The sequence below is a fragment of the Anas acuta genome, chromosome 6 (assembly GCF_963932015.1).
Source record: "Anas acuta chromosome 6, bAnaAcu1.1, whole genome shotgun sequence".
In the NCBI taxonomy this organism is placed as follows: domain Eukaryota; kingdom Metazoa; phylum Chordata; class Aves; order Anseriformes; family Anatidae; genus Anas; species Anas acuta.
In genome coordinates, this window is record NC_088984.1 from 34,243,351 (window position 1) to 34,271,150 (window position 27,800).

At 42.0% G+C, this 27,800-nt stretch overlaps 1 protein-coding gene across 1 annotated transcript in view; it reads left to right on the top strand.

Annotated features, from left to right (window-relative positions):
• Window positions 1-4,830: 4,830 nt before the first annotated feature.
• ITGAV (integrin subunit alpha V) overlaps window positions 4,831-27,800 on the top strand; it is a 44,492-nt gene continuing 21,522 nt past the window's right edge. Inside the window, exons 1-12 of the mRNA XM_068686468.1 lie at window positions 4,831-5,113; window positions 7,079-7,206; window positions 19,197-19,288; window positions 19,787-19,901; window positions 21,359-21,420; window positions 22,911-22,956; window positions 24,414-24,539; window positions 25,787-25,831; window positions 26,033-26,076; window positions 26,177-26,233; window positions 26,657-26,709; window positions 27,119-27,321. Coding sequence (XP_068542569.1) covers window positions 4,932-5,113; window positions 7,079-7,206; window positions 19,197-19,288; window positions 19,787-19,901; window positions 21,359-21,420; window positions 22,911-22,956; window positions 24,414-24,539; window positions 25,787-25,831; window positions 26,033-26,076; window positions 26,177-26,233; window positions 26,657-26,709; window positions 27,119-27,321 — 1,153 coding nt within the window. The 5' untranslated portion in view covers window positions 4,831-4,931. The remainder of the gene's footprint in view (window positions 5,114-7,078; window positions 7,207-19,196; window positions 19,289-19,786; window positions 19,902-21,358; window positions 21,421-22,910; window positions 22,957-24,413; window positions 24,540-25,786; window positions 25,832-26,032; window positions 26,077-26,176; window positions 26,234-26,656; window positions 26,710-27,118; window positions 27,322-27,800) is intronic.

Genomic DNA, 27,800 nt, shown 5'->3' on the forward strand with positions numbered 1-27,800 from the left:
CTTAAAACAAAATAAAAATAAATGTTAGAATCCCTAGAGATTTGATTCTGTGTTGATCTGTTATTTTTAGCTTTATTTTTTCACTTATTTTTTTTTTTTCCCTCTAACACAGCAGAAATATAGTCACCAGTATGATGTTTTGTAAACAATGGTATCCTTTGGTTTTAATATTAATTCCAGACAGGACGATATTTCTTGGGTGTAGGTGATCAAAATACAATGGTTTTTGGCATGAGGCTGAGTGTGGGTTCTTGTTTTGCTTTGGGAGAAGGGTGATTTTGTTCTTTGGGTTCGCTTCGGATAGGAAAGAGGAGGAAGTTTGAGCTTTGAGGCATTGTGTAAGATGGTAAAATGTTTTCTGAAGTCTAGAGGCTAGAGCTGATGGTTGAGCTGCATTATCATGCCTGGGTTCAAGCACTTAACACTCTTTTTGTTTAAGAGAGAGGGAAATATCTTTTTATAGATCAGTTTATCTTACTACTATCCTTTAGTGCTTTTGTATTTGAGTGTAAAACAATATTCAGAAAAACAAAACAAAACAATTTAATTAGAGCATTTCTGAAATATTACCCTGTCATAATACACCTTTCCATATCAGCTAGAAAGGAACTCAGCTCTAATTTCTTCACTGCCTTCTGATCTCTTTGTTCTGCATGTTATTATTTTGCTACATACTCCCTCAACACATGCAAAACATGAAGTCATTGCTAAGCACTGAGAAGTCTGAAGATATATATATTTTTTCCATTATTGCTAACTAAGGAACTTTTCAGAAGTTCTAAACTTGGTTTTGTTCCAAATCCTTTGGCAAGGATGTAGAAGTGCCTGTGAAGTACAGAAGCACTAGAGGACTGATGATTCAAGAGAAGATGTGGCATTGTTTCTGGAAGAGCTAATGCAGAAGTAAAAATGGCCACTCTGAGATAGAGCTTTATTAAATCACTTCAAAAATCCGTGACAAAAAATAATAATGAAATGTGTGAAAAACTCTCTAGAACTACGGAATAGGAAGAAAAAGTTGTATATAAACTGTGGCACTTTTACTAAACATACGATTATGTATGCTAACGACAGGAATGGCAATATCTCTGTAAAAGGAAGCAGTGACCTCCAGTACTTCTGTATAAGCAGAGGCAGGCAAGAATGTCAGAAAAATGGAAAATACCTCATCTTCTGGAAATTCTCCATAAATGGAATTTTATAGAAAGAGACCCCTGTCTTCTACGCCTATAGATCAGGGCTGCTGGGAAGTGCTCTGTTTCTCTGTGCTCCTAGCAGAAGACAGTTTCAAAAGTATTTCTGCCAGATATAGTTGCTTTCTAAGTAAAAACTGAGTGTAGGTTCTAGTAATGTGTTCTATACCTCTGTTTTGTTTTATTTTTCTGGCTGATAGTTGCATTTGGTAAATGTAAAGAAGTACAGTAAAGTTAATGAGATATAGTATGCAATTTACATTCTCTGGAAAGAAAAAAAGCAGCTACAAAAAACTGGAGGAGAGCATGGTGAAAAGATGCTAGAGATCACTGCTTGTTTATTTGAGTGTAATATTAGCACTCCTGTACCTGCTGCTTACTTACCAGCCCCCCAGGATCAAAGCAGAAGAGGGGATGTGGGAGAAGTGCAGTTGTGATCCGATAATGGCGTCGGCCCATACAGGAGCTGTCGTGATAGCAGTACCCAGCACAGGGAGCCCAAGTTTCTTCATGCAGTGAGCTACATAAATGCAATGCAACTACAGCCCTTTGACAGGTGTAGGAGCAGCAGGAATACAGAAACATCCTCTATATGTAATGTGTGTGTTACATGCAGGATGATAGAGCAAAGAAAGGCTGCGACTTTGGTATTTCTGCTTGTCTGTTCTCTTTTTCTTGTTTGGAGGTAGAAAGCCAATTTTGTTATACTCTCTAGAGAAGAAAATTCCCTTGTCCCCTTCTAGGAAGTGTTGCTGGGACCCATCCTGGTGGAAGAGGCGAGAGAGCCCCATCTCTGCCAGACGGCTTAGCTGAAGGTGCCTCACTGATGCTGAAGGCCCCTGGCTTTCCCTCTGCTCCTATCCCTGAATGCTGTGGGGCTGTATTTAACTTGGTTTGTCCCTGCTACATCTCAGACATGCACAGATACCATAAAGACATTTTCACTGAGATTGCATATGGAAAATTGTACAGAAGGGTGGACTTTTCCCTACCCGTTTGTACGTTACTACATTACTTCCTGATGATCCTTTTCTCTAGAATAGAAATGCTGTTTAAAAATATATTCAAATCTTTGGGGGTGTTGGAGAGCAACATCAGGGTAAGCTGAGTTTGTTGGATCTGCAGAAGTGCTCTGTAAAATAAAAACTGCAAAAGAGATGCTACTTACGATGCCTGCTTCTGTCAGACAGAAGAAATATGAATCCCTTTGTAAATCAAGCAGAGCTCTCTCTGAATTTGGTGGTATGAAATCCCACTGCATAAAAGGTCCTGGTGAGTAACCAGCGTCCTGTGAAACACAACAGGGACTTGGAGGAGCGACTGACTAACACTGAGGAAATATTGTTATCAGTGCTGAGCACATGAGAAGAAAAAAAATGGTACGACTCACTTCCTTTCTAACTGGAAGATTTCTATTTCTCTGCTGAGAGTCATTCCCCAGCTAGATGCTGCTTCTACAATCATGGTTATACCCTCATTGGCCCAAAGAAAAATCTGCCTTTAAGCCTCTGGCTAAGGACAGCTTTTGCGTCACCACTGAGTGAGGATTTGCTGGCCTGGTGCATTGCTGGTGGGACTGAAGCAACTCCGGATTGCAACATCCTGCAGTGGTTTTGCTGTGCTCCTCACCCCACAGAGCTTTTGTGCTTGGCAGGTTTCATGGCATTTCAAGAAAACTAACATTCATGTGAATATTAAACAAAAATAGAAATCCAAAGCACCAAATGCCCAAAACGAAATAACAAAGGCAGTCCATCTTTTTGTCAAGTTTGGCTTGCTTTCTGCTGTTTGGTTAGAAACTGAGCTACTTCTTAAAGCTCTGTTCAGGAAATTTAAGCCACTCTGAGTCAGAGTGGCTGAATGGCACAAGAGCAAAGCATGTGCAGAAACTGTCCCCTGGTTGAAGGTTTTTCTGGGTTCCTTATGGAGGCATCTGTGAACAAATTGGTGGTAATCTTTGCTGTGCTCCAGACATTAATACCATTCCTACTGTAAAGCATTGGATTGACTAAGAGGCTGAAGCTTCGTGCTTATGTGCAGGACATAAAATCAATAAAGAATCATTACAGTTGGAAAAGCCCTCCAAGATCATCTGGTCCAACCCTCACCTTACTACCAATGTCACCCACTGAACCCTGTTCCTAAGAGCCATGTCCAACCTTTCCTTGAACATCCTCAGGGACAGTGACTCCACCACCTTCCTGGGTAACTCATTTCAATGCTTGACCGTTCTTTCTGGAGAATTTTCTTCTAATTTTCCTCTAATTTCCAACCTGAACCTCCCCTGGCACAACTTGAGGCCATTCCCTCCAGTCCTATCACTAGTTACCTGTGAGAAGAGGCTGACCCCCAGCTCCCTACACCTTCCTTTAGGAAGTTTATCAGTAAGGTCTCCCCTGAGCCTCCTCTTCTCCAGACCAAACGCCCCCAGCTCCCTCAGCCGCTCCTCACAGGACTTGTGCTCCAGGCCCTGCACCAGCTTCATAGCCCTTCTCTGGACGTGCTCCAGGGCCTCGATGTCCTTCTTGTATGGAGGGTCGTTGGCCTTCTTGGCCACAAAATTATTTTTTGGGGAAGACCATGGGAGGTATCACATCTTGCCAAGCCTTTTAAGCAGGACCTTTGTGGCTTGCACATTGATAATTTCTACCAAAGTATAGGACTTTTTCCATTTCTCACTGGTGACTGTAATGTCATAAGGTGGAAAGATAGCATTGCAAAGGAAAAAAATTCTGACGTACAGGAGAGTAAACAGAGATGCATATAATTCATGTGCTTGCATTGTGTGATACTATCCCAGCAGCTGTTTATCTACGTGTTACTCATACCGAAAACCAGACAGGCTAGCAAGGAAAATCACATCCTCAATGAAAGGGTGGTTCCTGCTCTAAGTTAATAACAAAGTCCGCGTGGGGCTGGCGTTCTGTCCGACATTGTAACTCAGTGCACACCACAGCATCGCTCGCCCGTCGGGCCTGCAGCAGGAGATGCTTTCCGTAGCGGAGGGTGAGATAGGTCGGGGTGGAAGCGCAGTCCCCTTGGGAGGAAGCTGTCCCGAGACGATATCCCCAGGGATGTGTCAGCACGGCTGGCAGGGCACTGCGGAACCAGCCTCTGGCCCTTCACTTAGCAGCCCTCAGGGGCTGAAATGTACCGAGCAGCCCCAATAACCTACCAGCAGCCTACCCCAACCCACCTGTAGCCTGAGCTGCTGACACACAGAGCACCCTTCACTTCTTTGGTTTGTTACCGTCTGCATTTGGGAGCTCTCAGGAAAATGAGCCACGCGTATCAAGTCCGGGTTTGGGAACTCTCCAGTCTGGGAAAGAATTATTGTTTCCCGGTTGGCTTAATTAAGGAGTTACTGATACGGCTTGGTGCTGGGAAGCAGGGGCTGGAGCATGGGGTTACCTGGGCTCCTCCCGGCTGCGCCAAGCACTTACTGGGCGTTATGTCACAGCACGTTTGTGGCACAGAAACACCGGAATCGGCCCCTATAACCCCTATAGCCCCCCTATAAGCCCCTATAGCCCCCCACGGACCCCCTGCCCACGGCCCCGAGGCCCGGGGCGCTGTGGGGCCGGCTCTCCCCGTGCCCCCGCCCCTGTCGTGGGCCCCTCCCCGCCGCCGGGAGGAAGGGGAACTGGGCGCCGGGCCCGCCCCTCTGCCGCCGCCGCTGCCGTGGGGCCGGGCCGGGCCGAGCCGAGCTGAGCCGAGCTGGGGCAGCGCCCCGGGGCCATGGCCGGGGCTGGGAGCGGGGCTGGGTGCGGGTCCGGGCCGCGGCTGCTGCTGCTGGGCTGCGCTCTGGCCGCCGGCAGCGCCGCCTTCAACCTGGACGCGGAGCGGCCGGCCGTCTACTCGGGCGCGCAGGGCAGCTACTTCGGCTTCGCCGTGGATTTCTTCGCCCCCGACCCCTCCTCGTAAGTGCGCGGCCCCCTCGCCCCGTAGCGACCCCTCCGGGACCCCCTCGACTCTCGGGAGGCGCTGCCCGGGCTCCCCGTGCAGCTGCCGGGGCTTTTTGGGGCGCTCCTTCGGTTGGTTTCGTGGCTTGGAGCCCGCAGGGTTTGAGGCGGTGAGGGAGAAGGAACAACTCCATGTGTTGCTCCAGCAAAAGTTTAGTTATCGCCTTCTCTTTGCTTAATGTTAGTAAAAAGCAGCAGGGAAGAAGCTCCCTGTGTGTGTGCCTTGTGCCGGGCAGGGGCTGAGCGGTGTCGGAGCGCAGCTGGACATAAAAAACTCCCCTCTGTGCCCATCTTCCCTGAAGTATGCAGGTTAAAGACTTCTTTGTATTTATTTAACCTTTATAATTAAATTATAAAGGTTAATGTAGTAATATCTTCTTAAAAGCAAATATTTCATCTAGGGTCTTGTCAAAGCTGGTGCACCAAGGATGAAGTGGGAGGCAAGCTAGTACCCGTGTAATAGATAGTAATTATAATAATTGATGTGTTTCTTTACTTGGCACCATAGTGTTTATTTTTAAGCATTTCTGTTATACCCAGAGAGAAGGTTTTATATTCATTAAAAGCGTCTCACATTTATGTTCTTGGAACTGAGAAAGTTTGTGAATGGCAGCTCGGGGAAACAAATGTCTTGCCCCAAAGTCTAGCTTTTCTACCCAGGTCCATACCAGGAAATTTTTAAGGTTCTAGAAATTAAACGCAGTTGAAAACTAATCTTGTGTGTTGGCGTTCTTACGAGTTGAGCTTTGGTAAGGCACTACATGTTTATAGGTAGTATTTACATGCTAAGGACAAAAAACATAGCTTTTTGCTCAAGTCTGGAGGATGCCCATCACAGCCAGAACGAGTTGTCTAAGCCTGGATCCGTCTACTTGTAGATGTCTCCAAGCAGCTTGTTCAGCTCAGCCAATTCCCAAACCAACCAACTGTGCTATCTGAAATGGGCTGGTAAGACTTGCTTCCACAAGCTGTGCTCTGTCTTAAACAGTCCAAATGGCAGCAGCGGGGCAGATTCTGCTAAGAGGAAGTATTTTAGTTTTTCATCTTTACTTCTTCTCTGCCTATGTGTCAAAGTGACTTCTTAAGGAAAGTGCTGATCAGTCAAGTGTGTCTCAGCTGTCGGGGTTCCTGGAAGATGTTAACAGCACTCTTTGGTCTGGCTTTGTAGTCGGGCTGTTTCTGAATTTGGCAGCTTCTGAATTTTACCACCTGCAAAAGCCTAATCTCCTAGCGGTTCCCACTCCGAATGCACTTCAGTTATTTATTTAAGCAGAGATGTATAAAATGTCACAGCCATGTAAAAAAAAACAATGACTGTGTAAAGAATTTCAGTAAAGATTCATTAATGCGCAAACCTGAGGTTGGCAGTAACTTGGGTGCTTGGTGACTGCTTTTAGAGGAGTGTTTGCTAATGGGAGGCTGACTCACCACTTAATACTTCCTGAGCTCAGAAGCACTGCTGTTTTGTGTATATATCACTGAATATTTTTGTCTGACTTCCATGAATTACTCTTACATACAAACTGAACCAGAAATGATGTCAGACAATGACTTCTGTAGATTGCAGCAATACACGACTTCCTATTCTGAAGCATAAGTGCACATTTTTGAAAGGGAAAAAGAAGGAAATAAAAGGCATTTATCTCATTTTAAACTTGATTCTAAGCAGGTCAGAATATTTTAATTCACTCATCATCATCTTTTTGCCTCTTCAGTCAGTTTTTTCGCCTACTTTTGTTTGCAGAAAAGAGGGAGCCAGGCAGGACTTGAAACTCAGTAAGAACTGCTGTGAAAGTCAACATAGTTTTTAGCAGGCTTAGATTTGAATGGATAAGACCTTTGCTTCATTAACTCTTTGAGTGTTATAGAGTAGCAATGTCCTGCCTTAAGTTTTGAAACTTTTATTTCCTCTTTTTACCCCAGGATATCTCTTCTGGTGGGAGCTCCGAAGGCGAACACCACCCAGCACAACGTTGTAGAAGGAGGCCAGGTGCTCAGGTGCAACTGGGACTCAAACAGGAATTGCCAGCCCATAATATTTGACTCCACAGGTAACAAGCTGTTCACTTGAGGGGAAAGGGGGGGGTTCTGTGCTCTAGTCCTGTGGCAGCACAGCAGGGATTCGGGTGGACGCGGTGTTTCCTGATGGTCAGTTTGAATGCAGTGGTTTTGGGACTGGCAACAGGTCAAGGCTTTGTTTTGTTGCTCTTCTCCCCTGGCTTTGGGAACTGTTGTATGTGGTAGGTGCTGAAAGCCTGAGCAAACACACGTCTTCTGTTTCAACCTGAGGAGTTATTTCCATTTCTTCTCTGTACTGGCCAGCAGTCTTAAAGCATTTAGCAACCTACTTGCCAATAAAACCTTGAGGGGAATGACATGCCCATAACAACATAGCATACGAGTAAGGGTCCTTTCTCATATCAGCAGAGTGGTGGATGCAGAAATATTGAGAAATTTCATCTGAAACTGGGAGTATCAGCCTAAAACCACAGAGCAAATACCTTTTGAAATTTTTGTCTCTTGGATGTAACTTGATAACATTTGTGACGTTGCTGATGCCTCTGGTCAGGCATTGCTGTCCATTTCTTATGTGTGTTGAAGCCGAGCAGCGGCGATGCTGACAGGAACCATTTCACTCCACCTTCACGCTCCGGAACACACAGTGATTTCCACAAGCTGCAGCAGCTCATGTGTGAGTGCACCGCATGTGCTTTTCTGCTCGTGCCACTCAGGGATGAATCCTCTTCTCCACAGCCGGTTTCAGGCCAGTGGAAAGAACTGTGTGTGTCCTGGGAGTGGATTAGCAAGACCCGCATGGTATGGTATGGTAGAGGAAACACCTGTGCTTTAAGGTCTGGCTGGTTATAATTCATTTCTGCCTCTGCTGGTATTTTGACTTGTTAGTCTGAAGGCTGTTACGTTTATTCAGCCTTTGTAAATTAGGTATGACACAGTGGAGAGTCTCATTCCAGTCCCATCATCGAGGTGTACCACAAAATGCTGTTGGTGTTCAGAAAAATACGTGCAGGCTTCAGAGCTCTGACAACTCTTACTGATTCTCTTGCACAAAAAAAAAGTCTGTAAGGGTATGTGTCAAACTGAAGTCACTGTCAGCCTCTACATCATCCTACTGAAACCTTTCTGCCAGATTAGTGGAGATAAATCTCCAGTAAGCTGCAGAAGCATGCCATTTTGTCCGCATCAGTGTAAGACAGCAGAAAATTGCTTTTAGTTTTTTTTTTTGGTTTCATTTTGGAGGTTTGGGCTTAATCTTTTCACCAATACACTTTTTATCTAATAGTCTTGATATCTGTAATATTCACCACTAATGTAATAGCTAAAAAACCTCCTGTGGGGAATGATGAGCCTCTTGTTTAGTTACACGTTCAGATGAGAATCGCAGAGCACGTATCTGTATCTGTTTGTGCTGTGAATATTGGCAAGGCACTTCTCAATATGCCAAGCACAGTAAATAGACACAAAGGCAACATCAATTTGCTTCGTGTCTGTGTTTAAGGTATATGCTGCTGGGCAAACAGACAGCATTTTGCTTACCATTTGCCCTTAAAGTAATTGGGCATGTAAATCACTTGAAATTCAACTGCAGAGCTAGCAGGCCATAGTGGCTAAAGAGGATTTCTGCCAGGCACATTTAAACACGTTCCAGCTTTGTGGTAGTGGAGTGGGAAATAATGTATTTGTCAATTATTCTCTGGGTGAAAGGGGGCATTGTATTTCAGCATAATAAAATAATCAACACGCTGAAACAAAATAAAATGTCTTTTTCTTTGTGCACAATACAATGGCTGATTCCCTGCGTTAGGGTGACTGCATCTTACTGCCAGCACGGTGCAGTCCTCAGTTCCTGCCTGCCCTGATGCAGGGCAGCGATGGGAATTGGGGAAGGCTTGTGATGCCCTTCACAGGAAATGGGGAGCAGATGATTTGACTGCTGATCTGTACTGCTAACAGGAAGGGGTTTTTGTAGATGGCTAAACGCAATTTCTGCAAGAATTGTGGCTTGTCAATCCACTACGTCAACATTTGTGCACTTGGGTTGGTAACTGCAGGCATTCTGCTTAGCCCTGCCAATACAAAGCAGATGTATTTTCAAGCTTATTTAGCTCTTATGTTAATGGCAGAAGTAACACACCTTCTCTGCTGGGTTTCTTTGGGGTTCTGTTCCAATTGTTCAAGTCTGGTGGGAAATCTGACCTCTGGAAATGAAAATGCTCATACTTCTGCCTTCCTGTGGATCTGCGACCTGCCTGTGGCTGCCCAGCTGTACGTGGAGCTGCAGACTGCGAGCTGCCCCCTGGAAGGCATGGTCCTGATCTTGCCCCCCAGTGTCCCATGCCAGTCGAAGCTACTGCCTAGTGTACAGCCTGCGGGCAAGGAAGGGGCTGTGGCTGCGTTCCCTGACTGTGGCCAGGGGATGGAGGAATGGGCGAGTCTTGCTCTGGCTGCCTGAGCTCTTCTGTGCCCCTTTGCCCCTGTGGTTGTGCCACAAATAAGTACAGGAGTAGGGTATTACAGAGGTCAATCAAAGCAGGGTGTTTTTTCTTCCCTTTATTATTTGCTTTTCTTAGACATATTCCATACTTTCAGTTCGGTTTTCCTCCAGCCTTGAGTCCTTTTTTCTTCTCCATCCATATACAGGCCATGCTGAACTCAGCTGTGCAGCAGTGACCGCATCAAAATGGGTTTATTTTCGCACACTTGCTTTTGGCTATGATATTGTTATGTGTAGCCACTTGGTTGCTTACAGCTGTTGGTGTGCGTTATGTAGCCAAAGAGAGAAGGTGCTCGCTGCTTTATGCTCATCTTGAGGAGCAGAGGAAAGTGCTCCAAGTTCACTTACCTTCTGCTGGCATTGCTGCTGAATTGCACTTGCTCTCACCCACAGAGGAGAGCAAAATGTCATCGGGCTGGGAGGGCCCGCTTGTACCGAATTTGCTGTCTGCTTCCTTCCTTTCTTCCTGTGCATGACAGCTGGGCTCTTCTGGGAAGGATAGCTGGGTGCCTCCTGATAGGAGTCCCTCTGTGGAACCCACATCTCCTGTGCTGAAAATGTGTGCATAGACGTGTGTGTACTGTTTATATACATATATGGGTGTAACACAAAGCTCATTGAAACACATTACAGTTTTAAAGTCCTAGACAGAAATAAATTCTTTCATGGTTCCTACACAGGAGGTTTTCTCATTTAAAGCAGCAGCATGTTTGCAAGGGGAAGGGGTGCTCTCACCTTCTCCTAGGTGCCCTAGGTCCCCCTGCATGCTGGTTACACTTGTGTGGAAAACACACTGAGGAATATTCTCCATGTGTGCCTGTGTGCGTGTTTCTGCGTGCATATTACACTAATTGCTTTTGACGTTCTGGTATACATGGTGGCTTTGGAAGGCAAAATGTTTATATCACACATTAACACTTCCCAAATGTAAAGATGCTTCACTGTGGGGCTTCTCAGAGTTTTAGTACTGACATCAGTTGGCTTTGATTTAACATCGTTATGACTATGTGAAAATTGCATAACAAACATATGTGGTAGAAAATGCCCTCGTATTCGGGGGTGCCTATAGCTGCGCTGCTTGTTCTTGTGTGTACATGGCCAGAACATGAGCAATTTTTTTTGGAAAGGCTTTCACAGACCGTTTGACATATGCTTCAGGCAGGTTTTTCCTCTTAGGAGCACATAAAGGGTAAAGTCAAAAAGAAACCAGCCACACGAGCAAACTTCCTCACATGCACAATTTGGTTGGCCTGCTGCAGAACTGAAGTAAGAAGCAGTGCTGGTGTCTGCTACTCCGACAGGTTCTCTCCCCAAACTATTGATAGAAGGAGCTCTTGCTAAATAGCAGTACATAAGCACTGAACTTCCTTGCCTTGTTCCCGTTTGTCTTGTGAATTCAGTAGCTAAACATGCCGCTGACACAAAACTGAAGGTCCTCGTGCTTGTGTTCTTGTACATCCTGACTTAGTACATTTGCCACAGCTTTACCACAGATTCAACTGAATTGTTATGTAAAATAGTTGGGATTTTTTCCCTCTGTCTCAGTCCGCTTTCAGGGTTTCAGAATGTGTAGGAGGGTTATTGCTTCAGCTTAAGCAGCCAGGGGAAACTTCTGTTGGAGATGGTGTGACGTGCTGTCTGCCAAACGGCATTATTAAATCCTTTCCTTTGCAAGATGCCTTACATTTCACATCAAATTACTCAAAAAAAAAAAATGAACTTACAGGTCAAGGTGGATAAATCTTTGTCTTGATTTGTATACACCCTTCATGTGAGTTAATTTGGTGACTCAACATTTATTTATTTATTTATTTTTAAAAATCCATAGCAATAGGGAAATGTATCAAGCTTATAAAGAAAGAATCTGGGTCTGCAAGTGGGAAAATTGCTCTTACATCTTGCCTTTACAAGCATGGGTGTGGCTGTTTTTTTTCCTTTTTTTTTTTTTTTTTTACTTCTATTATTCTTTAGCTGAGATGCTAAAAGATGCGATTGAATTATGTTGCAGGATCTGTAAGCCTGTTTGTTCTGTAGGTACTGTTGTCTGTATAGAACTGACTGGAGAGGTGGTTCCTCTCTTAGAAACCTTAGCAGTGTCTTAACTGAGTGGTTGGCTTCATTTGCCTTTTTACTTAGCGTTTTTTTCCAGGAAAAAAACACTCTTTGCGGTACGCTGTAAAAGGAATGCACTTAATATAGCAGTCCATTTTCTGTTTCTGATCAGTTCTGAGATGGAGATCCCAAAAGGCTTGTTTTAAAGACACACCTCTTCACCCTCCCTTCTCTTCCTTGCACAGTCTTCAGTGACGAGCATAGCAAAGCTTGCACAGATACTGCCATGTTATGCAGAGTATTTCCAAAAGCTTGCTCAGGGAATAGATTCTTGAAAAGTTAAAGATTTTTCTATAAGTTATACTAATTTCCTACAGTTCTCCATTTTACTATACAAAACTAATTTATTATTTTTTTTGCAAGAGGTGGATCAAAAGCTTACTGATCCAGACAGCAGAACCAGGGAGATCACCCGGTCAGCTGTGGTTTTTAGGAATATCAGCAGGTCATCGTCTTTTTCATCGTCTTTTCTTTCCTTTTATTTGTATATTTTACAGTTTGGCATATGTGGAATAGCGGGGTGCATAAAACTAGCTATGTCTGACATCCAGATAAGTACAAAGAAGGTAGGTTTAGATGAGACATCAAGAAGAAATTCTTTATTATGAGGCTGCCCAGAGCAGCTGTGGCTGCCCCATCCCTGGCAGTGTCCAAGGCCAGGCTGGATGGGGCTTTGGGCAGCCTGGGCTGGTGGGAGGTGTCCCTGCCCATGGCAGGGGGTTGGAACCGAGTGGGCTTTAAGGTCCCCTCCACCCTGAACAGCTCTGGGATTCTTTTGCTGTAGGATTTCAGAGAGCGGGCGCATGCTGCTGGTTCGTTCCGACATAAGAAGTTCTTCAGAGGCTCATGTAAGCAGTCAGAGTTAATCAGACTGTACACGTGTGAGAAATATGGAGCAAATTAATGTAAACCAAATGAGTTCCCCATGTGCTTGTTTTCCAAAAGGAAGCAGTCTTCTTTACAACATGATTTTACTTTCCATCTTTGGGCCCTAGCTCTCCATCAGCCAGGAATACCGGGAAGTGGCTCGCTAGCAGCAGCGTCCCTTCGTGCTCCCCGTGACTTATGACCAAATACTAACAGCACGGCTTGGTGATGTTGCTGGTTTTTAATCAAAACTTTCAGTGGGCTATGTACAAGCTCTGGTATGGGGTGCTTGGAAGTGCAGCTTGTGATGGCAGCATCGAGAAGTGCAGCGTTCAGCCTGCTGCAAGAGCTTCTGCATGCGGAGTAATCTGATGAAATGCAGACAGTTGGACTAACTGTTACAAAGGAAAATATGCTCATAAAACAACTTTGAACTTCGATGCTAATGAGTTGCAGATTTCTTGAACAGACTTTGTTTTTTTGCAGGGGAAGATCTGGTTGCTCAGCTCATGTATTGCTGTGCTCTTTGGATGTGCCTGGTGTAACAGATCGATGCGCTGTGAAATTTTCAGTCCTTTTAGTGAGAAGCTTTCCCTGCTGTGGTGTTAGATAGCAACATTCAGGACTGGGGAAACTGACTGAAATGGCTGAATACTAAAAGCTAAGAGCATCTCCAGCAGTCAAGTCCTGTTTGGCTCTGTGTGATGTTTTTATTGCTTTGGAAAAATAATTCGATGTAGCCTCTGGCTGTGTGCAGTTTTTGACTTTGACAGCTGCAGTGTTCGTCCCTAGCCTACCTTCCCTTGTTTTGGCACACCGGAGTCATTTTAACTGAATGACTTGTTCTTCAGTATTTCTGGATGAAATTCCTTTAAGACTGGTTATTTTGATCTGTGCTAAAAGACAGGAAAGCAGCTTTTGAAAAGGAAAACACTAATAAAAACCTCCCTCTATTCCTCCTTACACTTCTAAGGGTTTTGTTTTTTTCCCCTCCATCCCCGAGTGGGTGATTGCAGACAATAGCAGTCTTTGTTTGGAAGCCTAAACCACCAGTTTGGCATGGCTCTGTCTATCTGTGACCTATTTAGTTTGAAGTGGATATTTTAACTGTGCCGTGCAGCTTTATTCCGTGGCATTGCACAGTGCAAGATCTGCTGATGTTGGGAAGTTGTGACTCGCGTGGGTGTTGTGAGCTTGCATTTAGAGATTTGATCATCTGTGTAAACGTGTCAGCTGTTCATAACTCCCATCTTTTCCACCTGTGGAATAAATGGAAAAGAATCAAGAATTGGAGGGTAGGTCAGCGTTTTGTTCAAGCAGCATGCTTTAACCAAGTACTCTTTTATTTGCAGCTGATTGGTTTATCAGTATTTGGGTGCAATCAGGATGGGGATTTCAGTTTTGATTTAGTCAACAACAAAGCAATAAATCTTATGAAGACTATTCGTTCATCTGTAGTAGAATGGACTGATTCTTATCTCGCTGAAGCTGTCATTACCTCAGTCCCATTGAAGTTTGGTTGTTCTCCTTATCATGTGCTGGGATAACTGAAGTCTGCCTTGGGCTTTGGGTACTGCTCTGAATACAAAAGAGGGAGGTAAAACGTATAAAACCTCCTCTTGTTGTTATAGCTGACAGTGGAAAAATGCTCATGCTTTTGTGATTAGGTAGACTCCTGCATGAAGCCTGTTGGCTCTGTGTGGGGGTAGTTGGATCTCAACTGTATGACTAGCTGGAAAAAAAAAGCTCTTAGTTATATTAGGCAAAGGGAAAAGGCCCAGTCGTTCCAGCTCCACCCAAAGAGAGAAACAGGATTCGTAGGTCGGGAGGAGGAAGGGGAGCAGTGGGAAGCTCTGTATTCCCCTGATCCCTGAGTCACTGGCAAAACAGGATTGCTAAACCAAGGTGAGTCATCGGCTGCCTCACAGCCTGGGGACTTTCAAGGGAAGGTAGCCCTGTACTCGCTCGTTCTTGCCTCTAACGAAGGTTGAGGTCTCTGAGATTGTAGGTGGAAGGACCAGCTTTATACTAGGTCAAATTCTTGTTCACGCAAACAGTGCTTTTGTATGTTTGATGAGGTTGTCGTTCTTCTGGTTAGTTGCATGATGTTTCCCTTTACCTAGAACTGGCAATATCATTTACTATGGTACTGTGAAGAGGTTTATTTTAAAAGAAATGGTGTGAATTAGGTGTCTACTTAAATTTTTACAACTTGAGTGTTCGTAGCATGACGACACCAAACCAGGCTTCCTTTTTCCCTTCCTTTTGGCTCACAGCTGTCTCAGTTCAGCCTGGCACTCCAGCAGGGGTAAAGGAGCCCAGTTTTATTGTAACTGTACAAACAGGCAGGCTACAGGTTAGTCACAATGCCAGTCACTTTGTAGCAATGCTATTGTTTCTGTAGCTGATAATGTGTTAAAAATAGAAGGCACCAACTACGTAAAGTTGATAGCCAAAAGAAAATACACATCAAAAAAGCCTTTGATCTTTTCAGTTTGATTTGGGAGGTGATTCAGACTTTCTTTCCCCTTTATTGGCAGTTAGCATCCCTCTCCATTAGTTTCCAGGTATAATGTTTAACCCCACATAGTGCAGTCAAGTGACACTGGTCCACCAATGCACCTGGGTAAAGGATTTTTAAAGCAATTCCCTTCCTGATGTTTATAACCCCATCACCCCACGTGGAAAGTACTTTGTGAGACAAAGCAGTGTTGGCTTGGCGTGTCAGCCCTTTTTCCCTAATGACAAAGTTAAGTAAAATCATCATGTGAGGTCTACTTTAGTGAGAGGGAGCACAGGAAAAACCGCAGCATAGGCTGTCTTTGCAGACGCCAGCTAATAGCCCAGGGGCAGGTGACATGCTGCTGGAATCCGTGACCCAGCAAGTAGTGGCCCCGGAGTGGCTGCGTTTTAATCTGTCAAACAGCATTGTAGAGCTTTACAAGTTGTTTCTTGAGTGAATGTAGTCAGAACCTAATTTGCTTCACCTCCATATATTCATTTGAACGTCTCTCTAAAGCGTGTAGCACTGGTGTGAAGGCACTTACGGGGTATTCCTGAGATAGCCCGGAGCGATTGAGAAATACAGGAAAAGCAGCAGTGGCTGTAGGAACTGTCACAACAGCAAGGCTGTGACTGTACTATATGTCACAACGTTGGCTTCGATTTATAAATCCAAGCCATGTTTAAATCCTTCCCGTATTAGCTTGCTTCATTTAACGCAGGTACTGTTTTTAAAAGATACAGGGGGAAGGTTTTCTCTTTTATCTCTATCACTGAGAAGTTGTACCACGATAAAATGATAACGAAACCAGGCTCTTTATGCTTACTAAAACACAAATGCGAAGTCAGTCCCATAACTTCCCCGTGTCATTTTAAATAAGTCAAGCTACAACACCTTATTGAACTCTGATTTGCTCCGTAGAGGGCTCACATGTAACTGATCTTTGTTTGTTTTCCCTCGTGAGGAACAGAAACCCAAATGGTTTCTCATTTAATGGAAGGGGATTTTTGACTGGGTGTTTTCCAGGTTTCCTCACAAAATTGGTTTTTCTTTGGAAGCTGAGGAAGAGGCTTATAATCTATTTCCCCGTTTTTTTCCTGTGGGGAATTTTGAAGGGAGGTGGGTAGGTAAATGAAGGTAACTTATTTAGTGGAGAGTTACTCTTAGACTTGGCCTGCATTTTTAATGTTTACAGTTCTTATGGAAAGTCTGTCTCCAAAATAATTTTCTGGTCCATTTTTTCTCTGTGTTCTCACACTTCTGTGTTACCACCAGCCTTGAGCTGGACAGCAACCCCTGTCCACAAGAACCCCCTTAGCTTCAGAGAACCTGATGAAGCTCGGAATAGAGGATAAACTCCACGTAAGGCATCTTATCCTTGAAGCAGATGTTGCTTTGTTATCTGCACCTGCACTGACATGAGTGAAGTTATGTGATGGAGCAGGTTTTACTACGCTTGTTGTTGGTTTTTAAGCATGCAAATTTTAGGGTTGTTATTTAGGCTTTGAGAAACCATGATGCCAGTTTCTGAAGTCATGACACTTGGAACTTAATTAACTTGGGGTCATGTTTGTTTGTTTTCAGGTTTGGAGGCTTTTAGCTTGATATGTGGCAGCTTCTGACTAGATCTTGAAGCTTATACGCTTGCATATTAAAATTGAAGACAGATTCCTAATATTCTTAATTCAGAGCTGAACTGGGGACTTCTCCAAAACTGTAGGAAGGACAATTTTGTCGCTGAAAGCCTGAAGAGCAAGAAGTCTTTGTAGCTGCCGTCCTGGACCTTGCTGCATTCCTGTATGTGGGCAGCACCTGGAGCTGCTGCGGCTCAGGAATGTGCTGGAAGAGGCAGAGTGGTTGTTTTGGCAGCGTGTGCTGGCTGGACAACTGCTTCCCCCCTTCTGCGGTGTAGTCAGCATAGACGAGGGATGGATGGCACCATTAAGCATTAGTCTGGCTTTTTTTATCACCTTGTGCTGTCTCAGCTGATGCATTCGGCTGAAACTTGAAGGAGATAATTTCCTTAATGTCTGTGATGAAGTCGGATTGCTGGCAGTGCTGTACGGTTGCTTATCTGTTATTCCAGCAAGACCATTACTTCTACGTGCTAGCTGCTGTTTTAAACATAAATTGCAAGTCTCTATGTACCATACACTTCTACGGGATTTAGGACAGGATTCTGCTTTACCCTATAAAACTGCTACGCCACCTTCCATTTGAATCATAGATATATATTATTGCATACATATCCGATGGCAGAAAAGGATGTAAAATGCCACGCTGTGACTACTCCTGGTAAGATTTATATTGTTTAAAGTGTTACAGCTTTGTTTGGCAAGTAAAACTGTATTCGAGAGTAGCTGGACAAACAGAGGGTAGAAGCCAAATCTGTCTTTCTAGGCTGTGTAACCTTGGGTGTGGTGTTATAATCAGAAAAAAAAAAGCCAATTTAAGTTCACAGCGCTGCCAGAAAGGATTTAGTTCTCAGCCCTGGCCATGTGTCCCTGCTTTCTCCCCAGCAGGTCAGCACCACTCCCCTCCCTGTGCAGTCAGCTGGCTTGGTACCTGATCGAGCTGCCTATCTTTTTAGGAGGGTTTGTGTTCTGGCTATGTGACCTGAAGGTGGTAGTGCCACAGCAAAAATGTGCTTGAGACACTCCCTATCTGAAAATATCTCACTCTGTCTTTGGTTTTCTATTCCGTAAGAAGGTGGCCTGCAGACCTCCAAACTCTGTTTCTGGCTGTGCACAGGGTGACAGCATGCGATGTATGTAAATCTGTGCAGATATACTCAGTCATCCGGCCCTCCATGTCCTGAGCACCTGTTCAGTGACAGAGTGACAGAGGGGGTGACAGGAGAAAGGCTTTTCTTTTTTTTAAAATAGATGATTATTGCCATTGAAATCAGAAAAAGCACAATAGTTCTCTGTGATGCTGTGCGCTTCGCCTTGACTTCTACATAGTTCTGCTGTTAGCAAAATGGGACTAGTCCAGATCCTCGCTTGTTTTGGCTGACTGAAGATTAGAATCACTTCTTTGTGCCCTTTTTTGTGGGATTTTCCTCATGGAAGTACCGCCGTCTCTTGAGATAGGACATGTTTTATGAGGTGTATGACAAAGAAGGAAATGTTGGTTCAAGTGTTTGCATGTCTCGAGCAGCAGAAGTGCTGATTGATAACAAGGTTGGGCTTTGGGATTCCCCCACAGCCTGTGGAAGTGACGTGTGGTTGGTGACCTCATTAACTCCTTTGGCTCTAGGCACTGCAAACCAGCAATTTAGGAACCATGTAAACAAATTTCCCAAGCGTTACATGAATTTTCTCATGAGGATGGCCAAGTTTCTTTTGTTCCGATGAAAGCACATAGGAATTATGCGATGATTTAGGGACTTCTAACATAGACAACTGCATGAAGGACCACTCATGGAGTTGCTTCTACCAAACGTCATCGAGGAGCGGTTAACATACAGACCAACTCTTTCAACTCTTGACCCTTTTTTGTTGCTGAAGAACCTATAATTTTACTCGTAACTTGTAAGAGTGCCAGTTGCCATGCTTTGTGTGCTGCAGAAACATTCAGAAGAGAAATGTTAACACTTGAGAGAATAGCAGATGAATTTCTGTCCTGACTCCAGCCAATGGTAGAATTCACATAACTTCATCAGGGCAATACTTCCTCTAGAAGCGTTAGTCTCACTTGGTTTTGGCAATGGTTCTTGAGCTGTGCTGTAATCTGACTTGAAAATCAAATATTTCAAGTATGAGATACTCACTGTGTTCCTGTCAAAGATGCTGTAAATGTTGTTCTCTTGCAACAAATCACTGTTGTAAAAATGCTCTGTGTATAAAAATAGCTGCCTTTGGCCATAGATGTAAAAATAAGTAACAATAAATCACTTTTAAAGCCTGTTTCTGTAAAAGGCTGATGTCCTTCAATGTTGCTGTTTTCTGCTTTTCTGTGTGCGTCAAAACCCATGACTTAGCTTTTTTTTATTCTTACTGTACAGTTTCCCATGAAATTATGCTGCTTTCTCATTTTATTTTTAGGCAACAGAGATTTTGCTCCTGATGATCCGCTGGAATTTAAGTCTCATCAGTGGTTTGGAGCCTCCGTGAGATCCAAAAATGACAAAATTCTGGTACGTTTTTGATGCCTTTCAGATGCCTTAGTACTGGTATATTGCAGTCAACAAATAGTGGAAAGATCTGGATAACTCAGAATTTAAGCAGTCCTTCACAAATCAGCTTGATCTGCATTTTTCAGAATTTATTGGCCAGCCTTCTCCTAAACTGTTCATAAACAAATGTTGTAGTATTTTTTTATTGTTTTTGTTTTGTTTTGAGGAAAGTAGAATTAGTTTGAAGTTCAAGTGTGTTTTAAATTCTTAATGAGTTCTTCACAAATGGTGCTTTAAGAAAGTATTATTTCTAAGGTTTTTGCCTTAGGTCAGCTGTTTCTAAAAATACAAACACTTCTGCCTGGGTGGTGGTGGTATTAATCTCTGATAACACGTGGTACATCTGTCAAAACTTTTTTGGTTACTATTTTGTAGAAAAACTGCAATTCCATTGTATTAGTCCATACCCCCCAGCATTTGGAAGAGGAGTTTTTCTCACTGTCACATCATCTTCCGTAGGCCTGTGCCCCATTGTATCACTGGAGAACTGAAACAAAACAAGAGCGAGAGCCTGTAGGGACTTGTTATTTGTTTGATGGATCTAAATCTGTGGAATATGCACCCTGCAGGTCAAGTAAGTGAAGAGCACTTCCTTGTGCTTCTGCTTGGAATTTCTCTCGTGTTACATTTTGCGTACATTTCAAGTGTGATGTTTTGCAAGTATTTCCCCCTTTCATGTATAGCTTCATAGCCATTCCAAATAAACTAGGCTAGATGGAGACATCTTGGTTCTCCTCAAGTTGGTGTTCAGGGTCCAGACCTTGTTTTCTCTACTGTAGGCTAGAGGATAATCTTTGACTCCCGTATCACGGCAACTTGAAGACCCAAACCTTTTTATTGACTGCTCCAGGAGTAACGCCACTAGCATCTAAACTGTGCCTTTTTTCTTTCTTTTGGACATGTCAAGATGTCTGTGTTTCTCTTCAGTAAGTGCAGTAAACAGGAATTGTTACTATATTTTAGTTGATGCTCTTCAGAGCTGTCTGAATAGCGTAATGTTAGTACAAAATATCTGACACTTGGAAAAGCTACATGGGAAGTCAAGTTTTTTGAAGACCAACTCTAGAATCTTCAGATTCTCAGTTGCTCAAGTAGCTCCAAGACAAAGGCCACGTACATAAGATACTGCACAGGCAGGTTCTGATTTCCATGTATACATATGTACATGGTGACACATTGTCTTAATTATATTCAGTTTTGAACTTTGAGTCTTATTTTCTAAACGCTTTGCATCCGTACCATGTAATTGGCATAGACTGTTTGTAGGCTTATAACCTTTTCTATTATTAAATGTGCAAGTTTTAAGGTTGAACTTAAGATCAACTAAGATGCACTAAGATCTATTTGTCCTTATTTTGCCCCAAATCATTGGTGAACGGTAGGACTGAAATCCAGTGTGGTCCAACATAAAAAGAGGTTAATAAGAATGTATGAACATGAATTAGTCACGTGTCTAGATCAGGATGTCTCAACATTGCTGTTTTGGAGCTGTATAATCATGAGATTAACTCAGCCTAGGAAATTCTTGCTGGGATAAGTTTCTGTATGCATGGGTGTGTTTTTTTATTTTTTGTCCAGGTATGCATTTTTCTTTTTTTTTTTTTTTTTAAGGCAGTACTTCAAATAACTTATGGTTATGTATGGTTCCAATTTTATTCCGTAAGAGGAGCAAACCTTATTCTGTATTTCACTGATGCTTTATGTCCTGGATAAAAATTTCAAATACTTTTTCCCTGATATTTGAAGATTAAATCCCAGAGGAATATAGAGTTGAGGATTACTTTGACTGTAATAGGCTGGAACTTATATTAAGGTTAGAATATATAATAGGCCAGCCCTGAAGTTCTTCAAGTATTTGCTTGTGAGTTGTTGATACAGAGAAAATACTGATTTAGGAGAAAGAAAACTACACATTTCAAGGTCAGGAGTGCAAAGTTACTGTAGGAAGATATATTGGAAAGAATCCCCAGAACCATCTGATATACTACCGATAATATTTATCTGATTTGTTCTTCTTTCTTCCTTTTGTAGCCACTATCGATGCAGATGGACAGGGATTTTGTCAAGGTGGATTTAGCATTGACTTTACAAAGGTATGTGATTGTTACTTAATTCCTGTGAGTCAGCAAACGGTTCCAGGTTACCAGTCACTCCGACACAGAACGCTTACACGCACTGATGCTATAGAACTTAATGTAAAGCACCATTCCTGGGGGATAAAGAACAAACTCCTTCTAAATTTAAAAACAAAAAGCCAAGCAAACAGGCTGGTAGTGTAACTGTTTCTCTTTACATCTTCACAACAGCGTGCTTCTACCTCTTGCAGGAATCGTGCCATAAGCAAATAATCTACTTTTTCAGCCTTATGCCATAAGCCTCTGCTGCAGCTAGTCCTGAAGTGAAATGAAGTGTAGTGTTCAGGTTTTTCGAGAGCTTATTTTTAAAGGATTGGTGTATGGCTAATTTTATTTGCTCAGGAAAAATAACTTACTGCTAAAGTGAATTAGGAAACAATGCTCTTGTGAACGAGGCTTGTTTTTCTCATCTGATATGAGAATTTAACTTTCTTCTTTGTTGTTTTTATGTTTGTTCTAGTGTATGTTCTTCCTCCTTTTTATATATACTTTTTTTAATTCACAATTACTTCTAAAATTCAGTAAGAATAAAACAGTGCATAACTCTGAGAAATAACTATAGTTTTTTACACTGTACAATTAACTTGTTCAGCATCTTCTGGGCATGTTAAGACCTATTTGTGATGTGGCAATCTTTTGGGTTCTTCACACCTTATAATTGGGTCATATCCCTCCACTCTTTGCCTGAGGACACCCTTGCTTTTCCTCGGGAGAGCTGTAGAAAGGGCAGTACAGGACTGCAAGTGTTTCAGGTAGTTATTTCTCCTGAACCCCTGAAAACCCTTCAGGATTACAGTGCAGACTCTAGTCCATGTTAAACAAATGCTGGGCTCTAATCCAACCCCCTAGCCGAATGGGCAAGCCTGGTATCTCCAAATCTCTGACCTAGATTGTTCTGAGTGACGAATATGGGAGCTTTTAGATTAAACCAGGATAAGTGACTTAATTATGCAGCAAACCCTATGATTTCAGCCGCTGGATTGAGTAAGTCCTTATGGAGCCAGTTCCCAGCACTGGGGTAGCTAATGTGGTTTGAGTTTCAGAAAAGGGTTTGTGGATTGCAGTTGTACCGAGGAATGTGGAGTTGGGGGAATTACATCACAGCTTTTCTGAATTAAGCCTTCCTAACGATAAGTTGTAGAAACAGGCAAGACAAAAGATGAAACTAGTTTTGTGTCTTGACCATAAAATGTGTTAGTGTTTTGTAGCATTCTTAACGTTATCTCCTATTTCTGTTGTCTTAGATAATGTGGGTAGAAGGGTCTACTCAAATAAAAGCAAAATTCTGATAATTTTAGATGGGTGGCATAGAGAAGCGAGTCACAGAAGAGGTATTTTTTCTTATCTTAGCATTTTACAAGATACATTTCTAACTAGGTTCAGTCATTCCTTCAAAAACATAATGTCTTGATGTGAAGATTCCCTTTTCCTTTTTTCTTTCTCCCAAGGGAGACAGAGTGCTACTTGGAGGACCTGGAAGTTTTTACTGGCAAGGTAAGATATATTATTGGTGTTGCAGAAGAGACTGACCTCATTAATTTTCTCTTCATCTTTGTATTTCTTTGTGTTCACTTTCCTCCAAACACTGTCAACTCTGTTAGTAAGAAAACCAACAAAAATAATTTTGCTCATCTGTCGAAGTATTTCCTGAATCATGGGAACCACAGATTAAAGCAGAACTAGTAACTGTATAGATGTCTTTTGCCTGTTAAATAGCTCCATGACAATTTTAAAGGCATTTTCCTGAGAATGCAGAATTTGCGTTTGCACTAGCTGGATACATTTATTTTAGGATGCTTTGCTGCTTTTTTCTAAACCTGCTATTTTTGTATTTTCTTACACACTTATCAAGTATGTATTTTCAATGAGAAACATACCCTGCAAATAAAACTATTATTTTAATTTCAAGGCCAAGATGTATTGAATTTGTTTGACTGATCTGTTTGTGCTACGGCGCACATCCCCTGCACTGCTCTGTTTCCACAGAACATTTCCTATACGTTTTGCTAACATGGTCTTCACTGCATGTTTGCAGGATCATCCAATGTTTACCCATACCTGTCAGTTGAGATGGTGCTGCTACAACCAGGACAGCTGCCAAGCTCTGTTGCCTGGCTTGTTTTTTTTTTTTTTTAATGTAAATACCAATGCTTTATGAAGGATTTTCTGTTTCAAACTCTGAACAAAATGAAATGATTGAAAATCAACTGCAAATACAGGATAATATAGGTTGGTTTTAGATTGATTTTACTACTTTTGGGCACAAGTGCTAGCTAATCTGCTGAAACAAACTTATTCTCTTCTGTTAACTACACACAAAAGAATTTCAGCTCTGAATAGAAGATGGTAACAGCATACTTGTAAAAACTAATTTTTCACCCCAAGTTTTTATTCTGTATTGTGGTATGCTAGACTTGTTGCCCCATGCTTCATAAACGTCTGGGGAATATGCACGTGAACTCAGTGCTCTTCTGAAAAAAACACGTTTTGTGGTTTAAACTCAAAGAAACAATGTCGTGAAGTCACCATCTAGTGGCTAGTGAAATGAAAACAGGGAGAAGGCAGGAATATAATATGCTGTGCTTATTATCTTGTCCGCTTTATTATGCTTTCAAGTTATATTTAGACAAGGATTGACTCAGCATAAGCTTATGGTTACTGTTACCTAACCGAGCAGTCCCATTCAAGTCCCAGCTTACATGTAGGAGCCATGCCTATTTTCAGTGAGAACTGTTCATGTGCTTGTGATTAAATATGTGCATAAAACTTTGCTGAAGCAGGATCCTGACTGCCACTTTTATCCTTTCTAGTACTGCTGCTTTTGGTTCTTTTCTGGTCAGTATTATGAAGAGTTGTTGCTTTAGAGGCGAGCATTCTGTAAATGTCTTTTTTTTACTGAATGAGTGCATGTGCATTTACCTGTTTGCTTAAGCTGTTTTCTTTCTCTTTAGGCCAACTTATTTCTGACCGAGTGACAGAAATTGTGGCTAAATATGACTCCAAAGTCTACAGTACAAAATACGATGACCAGTTAGCAACCAGACCTGCTAGTGCTGCTTTTGATGACAGTTATCTGGGTGCGTAACTTGAAAAGGAAGAAAACCTGTCTGTACTTGAAAAACCCTCTTCTGCTATTAACGTTTGACAGATAACTAAAGAGCTGAAAACGCAGTAATTTGTGTGACCAATACTTAGTTATCTTGCCATAACCCTGATTCAAAAACCAGATGATGACAGAAGAAATGGGAATATTTCAAAAAAAATTTCTCTGTAATTCAGGCCTAGTATAAATCATCAGGTATGATTTTTACACGATATATCACTCACATAGCTATTAATTTTAGAAAAGCAGCTGTTTCTAAATCATCTACCAAAATAAATATGGGAAATAATCATGATTGGGAATAAAACTAATAAAAAGACTTTCTTAGACAGTTAGGAAATTGCCATTTAGCCTTATACTTGTCTCAGTGGGTTCAGAAAAAAGCAAGGGTGGACCAGGATATTTTCCAGGGACCTACTCGAAGAACCTACTCTAAAATCCTAAGATAATTTTAAAGAGTTCATTTTCTGTAAATATTATTTCTCTTGATACCAATGGTTAGGTATGTAGATTAAGGTTTTCAAGAACAGGACTAACCATATGGAAAAGCATGCAATCCAGGGTTAACGTGGCTTTTAACGTGGCTCACTAAGCTTTAAGCTTGTTTTAGCTCTAAATTAAGCATTGTTTCTGACTGCAGGGTTTAGTGATGAACAAGCCCCTGTTTTTATTTCAAAAAAATCTATTTAGATATGTACGTGGTTAATAAATTTAGCAGAGAGAAAGTAAGTAAAATGTATGCTTTTGTTGCTGCATGTAGAAGTCACAGCACTTCTACATTGCAGACAGAAAGTAGAAAGAGTATCCAAACACAGAAAACCTAATTGTGTTTCTAATTAAAACTTGCATGGCTGTATGCAAATCAGTTCGTCATCCCACAATTGCTAACCACAGCTGGGAAGCTGTTTGTGTAATCCCTAGACAACCTGTTCCTAAAAGCTGAATCTCTCGGAACCAGAGGTGCTCTTTATTTTGAAAGACCCTTTTTTTCAGTGAGTAACATCAGTTGTAGATTTTTTCTGAGTTGCTAGTTCACTTGAGATTCACTACTGTGGTAGCTGGAGAGTAAGGAACATGAAATTCAAACAGAAGCTTTGTGATGATTAGTGTGATTTTAAGATGAAACGAGAGGGCTGTGCACTGAGACCTATGAAGAGTTTAAACAGATAAAAGGCTTTAAAAGGTTTCTGCAGTGATTTACTAATTCTGTCTGTTGATCAGGTTATTCGGTGGCTGTTGGAGACTTCAGTGGTGATGGAATAGAAGGTAAGATCCTTGTTTCAGTTAAAATAAATAAATAAAATCATGGTAATATGTTGGGCAGGTCTTTCAAATAAATTGTACAGAACAAATGATCAAGTGCATAGGAAAATGTATAAAGCACTGGGACTAAGCTACCCTGTCCGAGCAAAGACTTTCTGCTCTGGAACCTGGATGTTAACCTGTGTGTCTTGCTTTGTATTTCAGACTTCGTGTCAGGAGTCCCAAGAGCAGCAAGAACACTGGGCATGGTAGGAAACTTGAAACATTTGACTTTGTAATAACTGAAAAGATTACAGAATCACAATTACCGTTGTTGGTATGCTATAATGAGTATTTTCTCACATGCAGGTGTCCATCTACAATGGGAAAAACATGTCTTCCATGTACAACTTCACTGGAGAGCAGGTATGTACCTTCATGTGGTGCAGTCGGTGGCAGGAAGGTTATATTGGGGTAGTAGACTGCGTCAAGTTCTGTATTGTATTAGTTGAAGTACATGGGAAAAGTTAATCAAGTTTGTAGGAATCCAAAGAATATAAGCTCTGTGAGTTCTGGTTTGATGGTATTACTTAGAAAAGCAACTTTATTTGAATGGAGTAAATGCTGCCCACGTGGATAACTGGGAAGGAGGAGGGAGAATGCAGAAGGTATCTGAGCCTTTTACCTTCTCATAGGGTAAAGAAGAGAAATGAAAATAAAAAAACAACCGTTTTTGCAGTATACGTCATTCTCTCCCTAACATCATCTTTTTTGTACAGTTTTGTGTGAACTCACTGAAGTGTTTATACCAGTACAACTCATACATTTGTTTTGAATTTTGTTTTTCAGATGGCTGCCTATTTTGGGTATTCGGTGGCTGCCACAGATATCAATGGAGACAAGTAAGTGGGATCCCTTTTCTCACCCTTGCCATTTTACTGAAAAACAATTTTTAAAAAAACCTTTCCTCTAATATACACTTATGTTTTGTTTATCTAGTTAAACATGTATCTGTATCATCAACTTCTTTGCTAGCCTGTAACATTTTAACAAGTGTAGATGGTTTCTAATATTTACTCATGAAACTATGTGTGTATTCATGTAAAAAAAATCACCATTTAAAAGCATTAAGTTCTGCTATATTTGTGACTTCTTTGTCATAAATATTTAGCTTCTGTTGCAATTTAAAGATAGGGAACTTTTACCTTAGTATTGACTTGAGTGCTGGGTTAGTCCTGCTAATGGATATTTGAGAGAATGAAACCAGACTTTGATATGGTTATTGAAGAACTTTGTCCTTCTCTGGTCCAGTTATACAGATTTGTTTATCGGAGCCCCTCTTTTTATGGATCGAGGTTCTGATGGGAAACTTCAGGAGGTCGGCCAAGTTTCCATTTGTCTTCAGCGAGCCTCTGGAGGGTTTCAGATCACAAAGCTGAATGGGTTTGAGATATTTGCAAGATTCAGCAGTGCAATTGCCCCACTGGGTGATCTAGATCAGGATGGCTTCAATGGTAGGATATCAATTATTGATCCATGTTCTCAGTTTATAGACTAAACGTAGACAGCACATGGAGTGTGGATTCTGCAAACAAACATTAAGTGTTCTAACCATGAGTGAATGTTGGACATGAAGGTCTAGACTCCTTTCGATGCTTGTATGCTACTCCCAAGAATGCTAACAGGAGTTACATGTATGCATCGAGCAGAGACTATACCATTTAAACTACAGCATGGATTATTTTAGCTGTTACATTAATCAGTGTTTTACTTCCTATGTGATAATTACAGTAGACATCTTGATTAAATATTTGATTCTCCATTGTGACTTGTGAAGACTGATATCCTCAATATAATTCTCCTGTTTATATTGTTTAAAGACAATCTTTTTCTTTAGAAACACAAAGATGACCAGGATTAAAAAAGATTTCTTTGCTTTGACAGTACAGTTGGTGAAAATAGTCTGATAGAAGAGATCTTCCAGAGAAAAGAC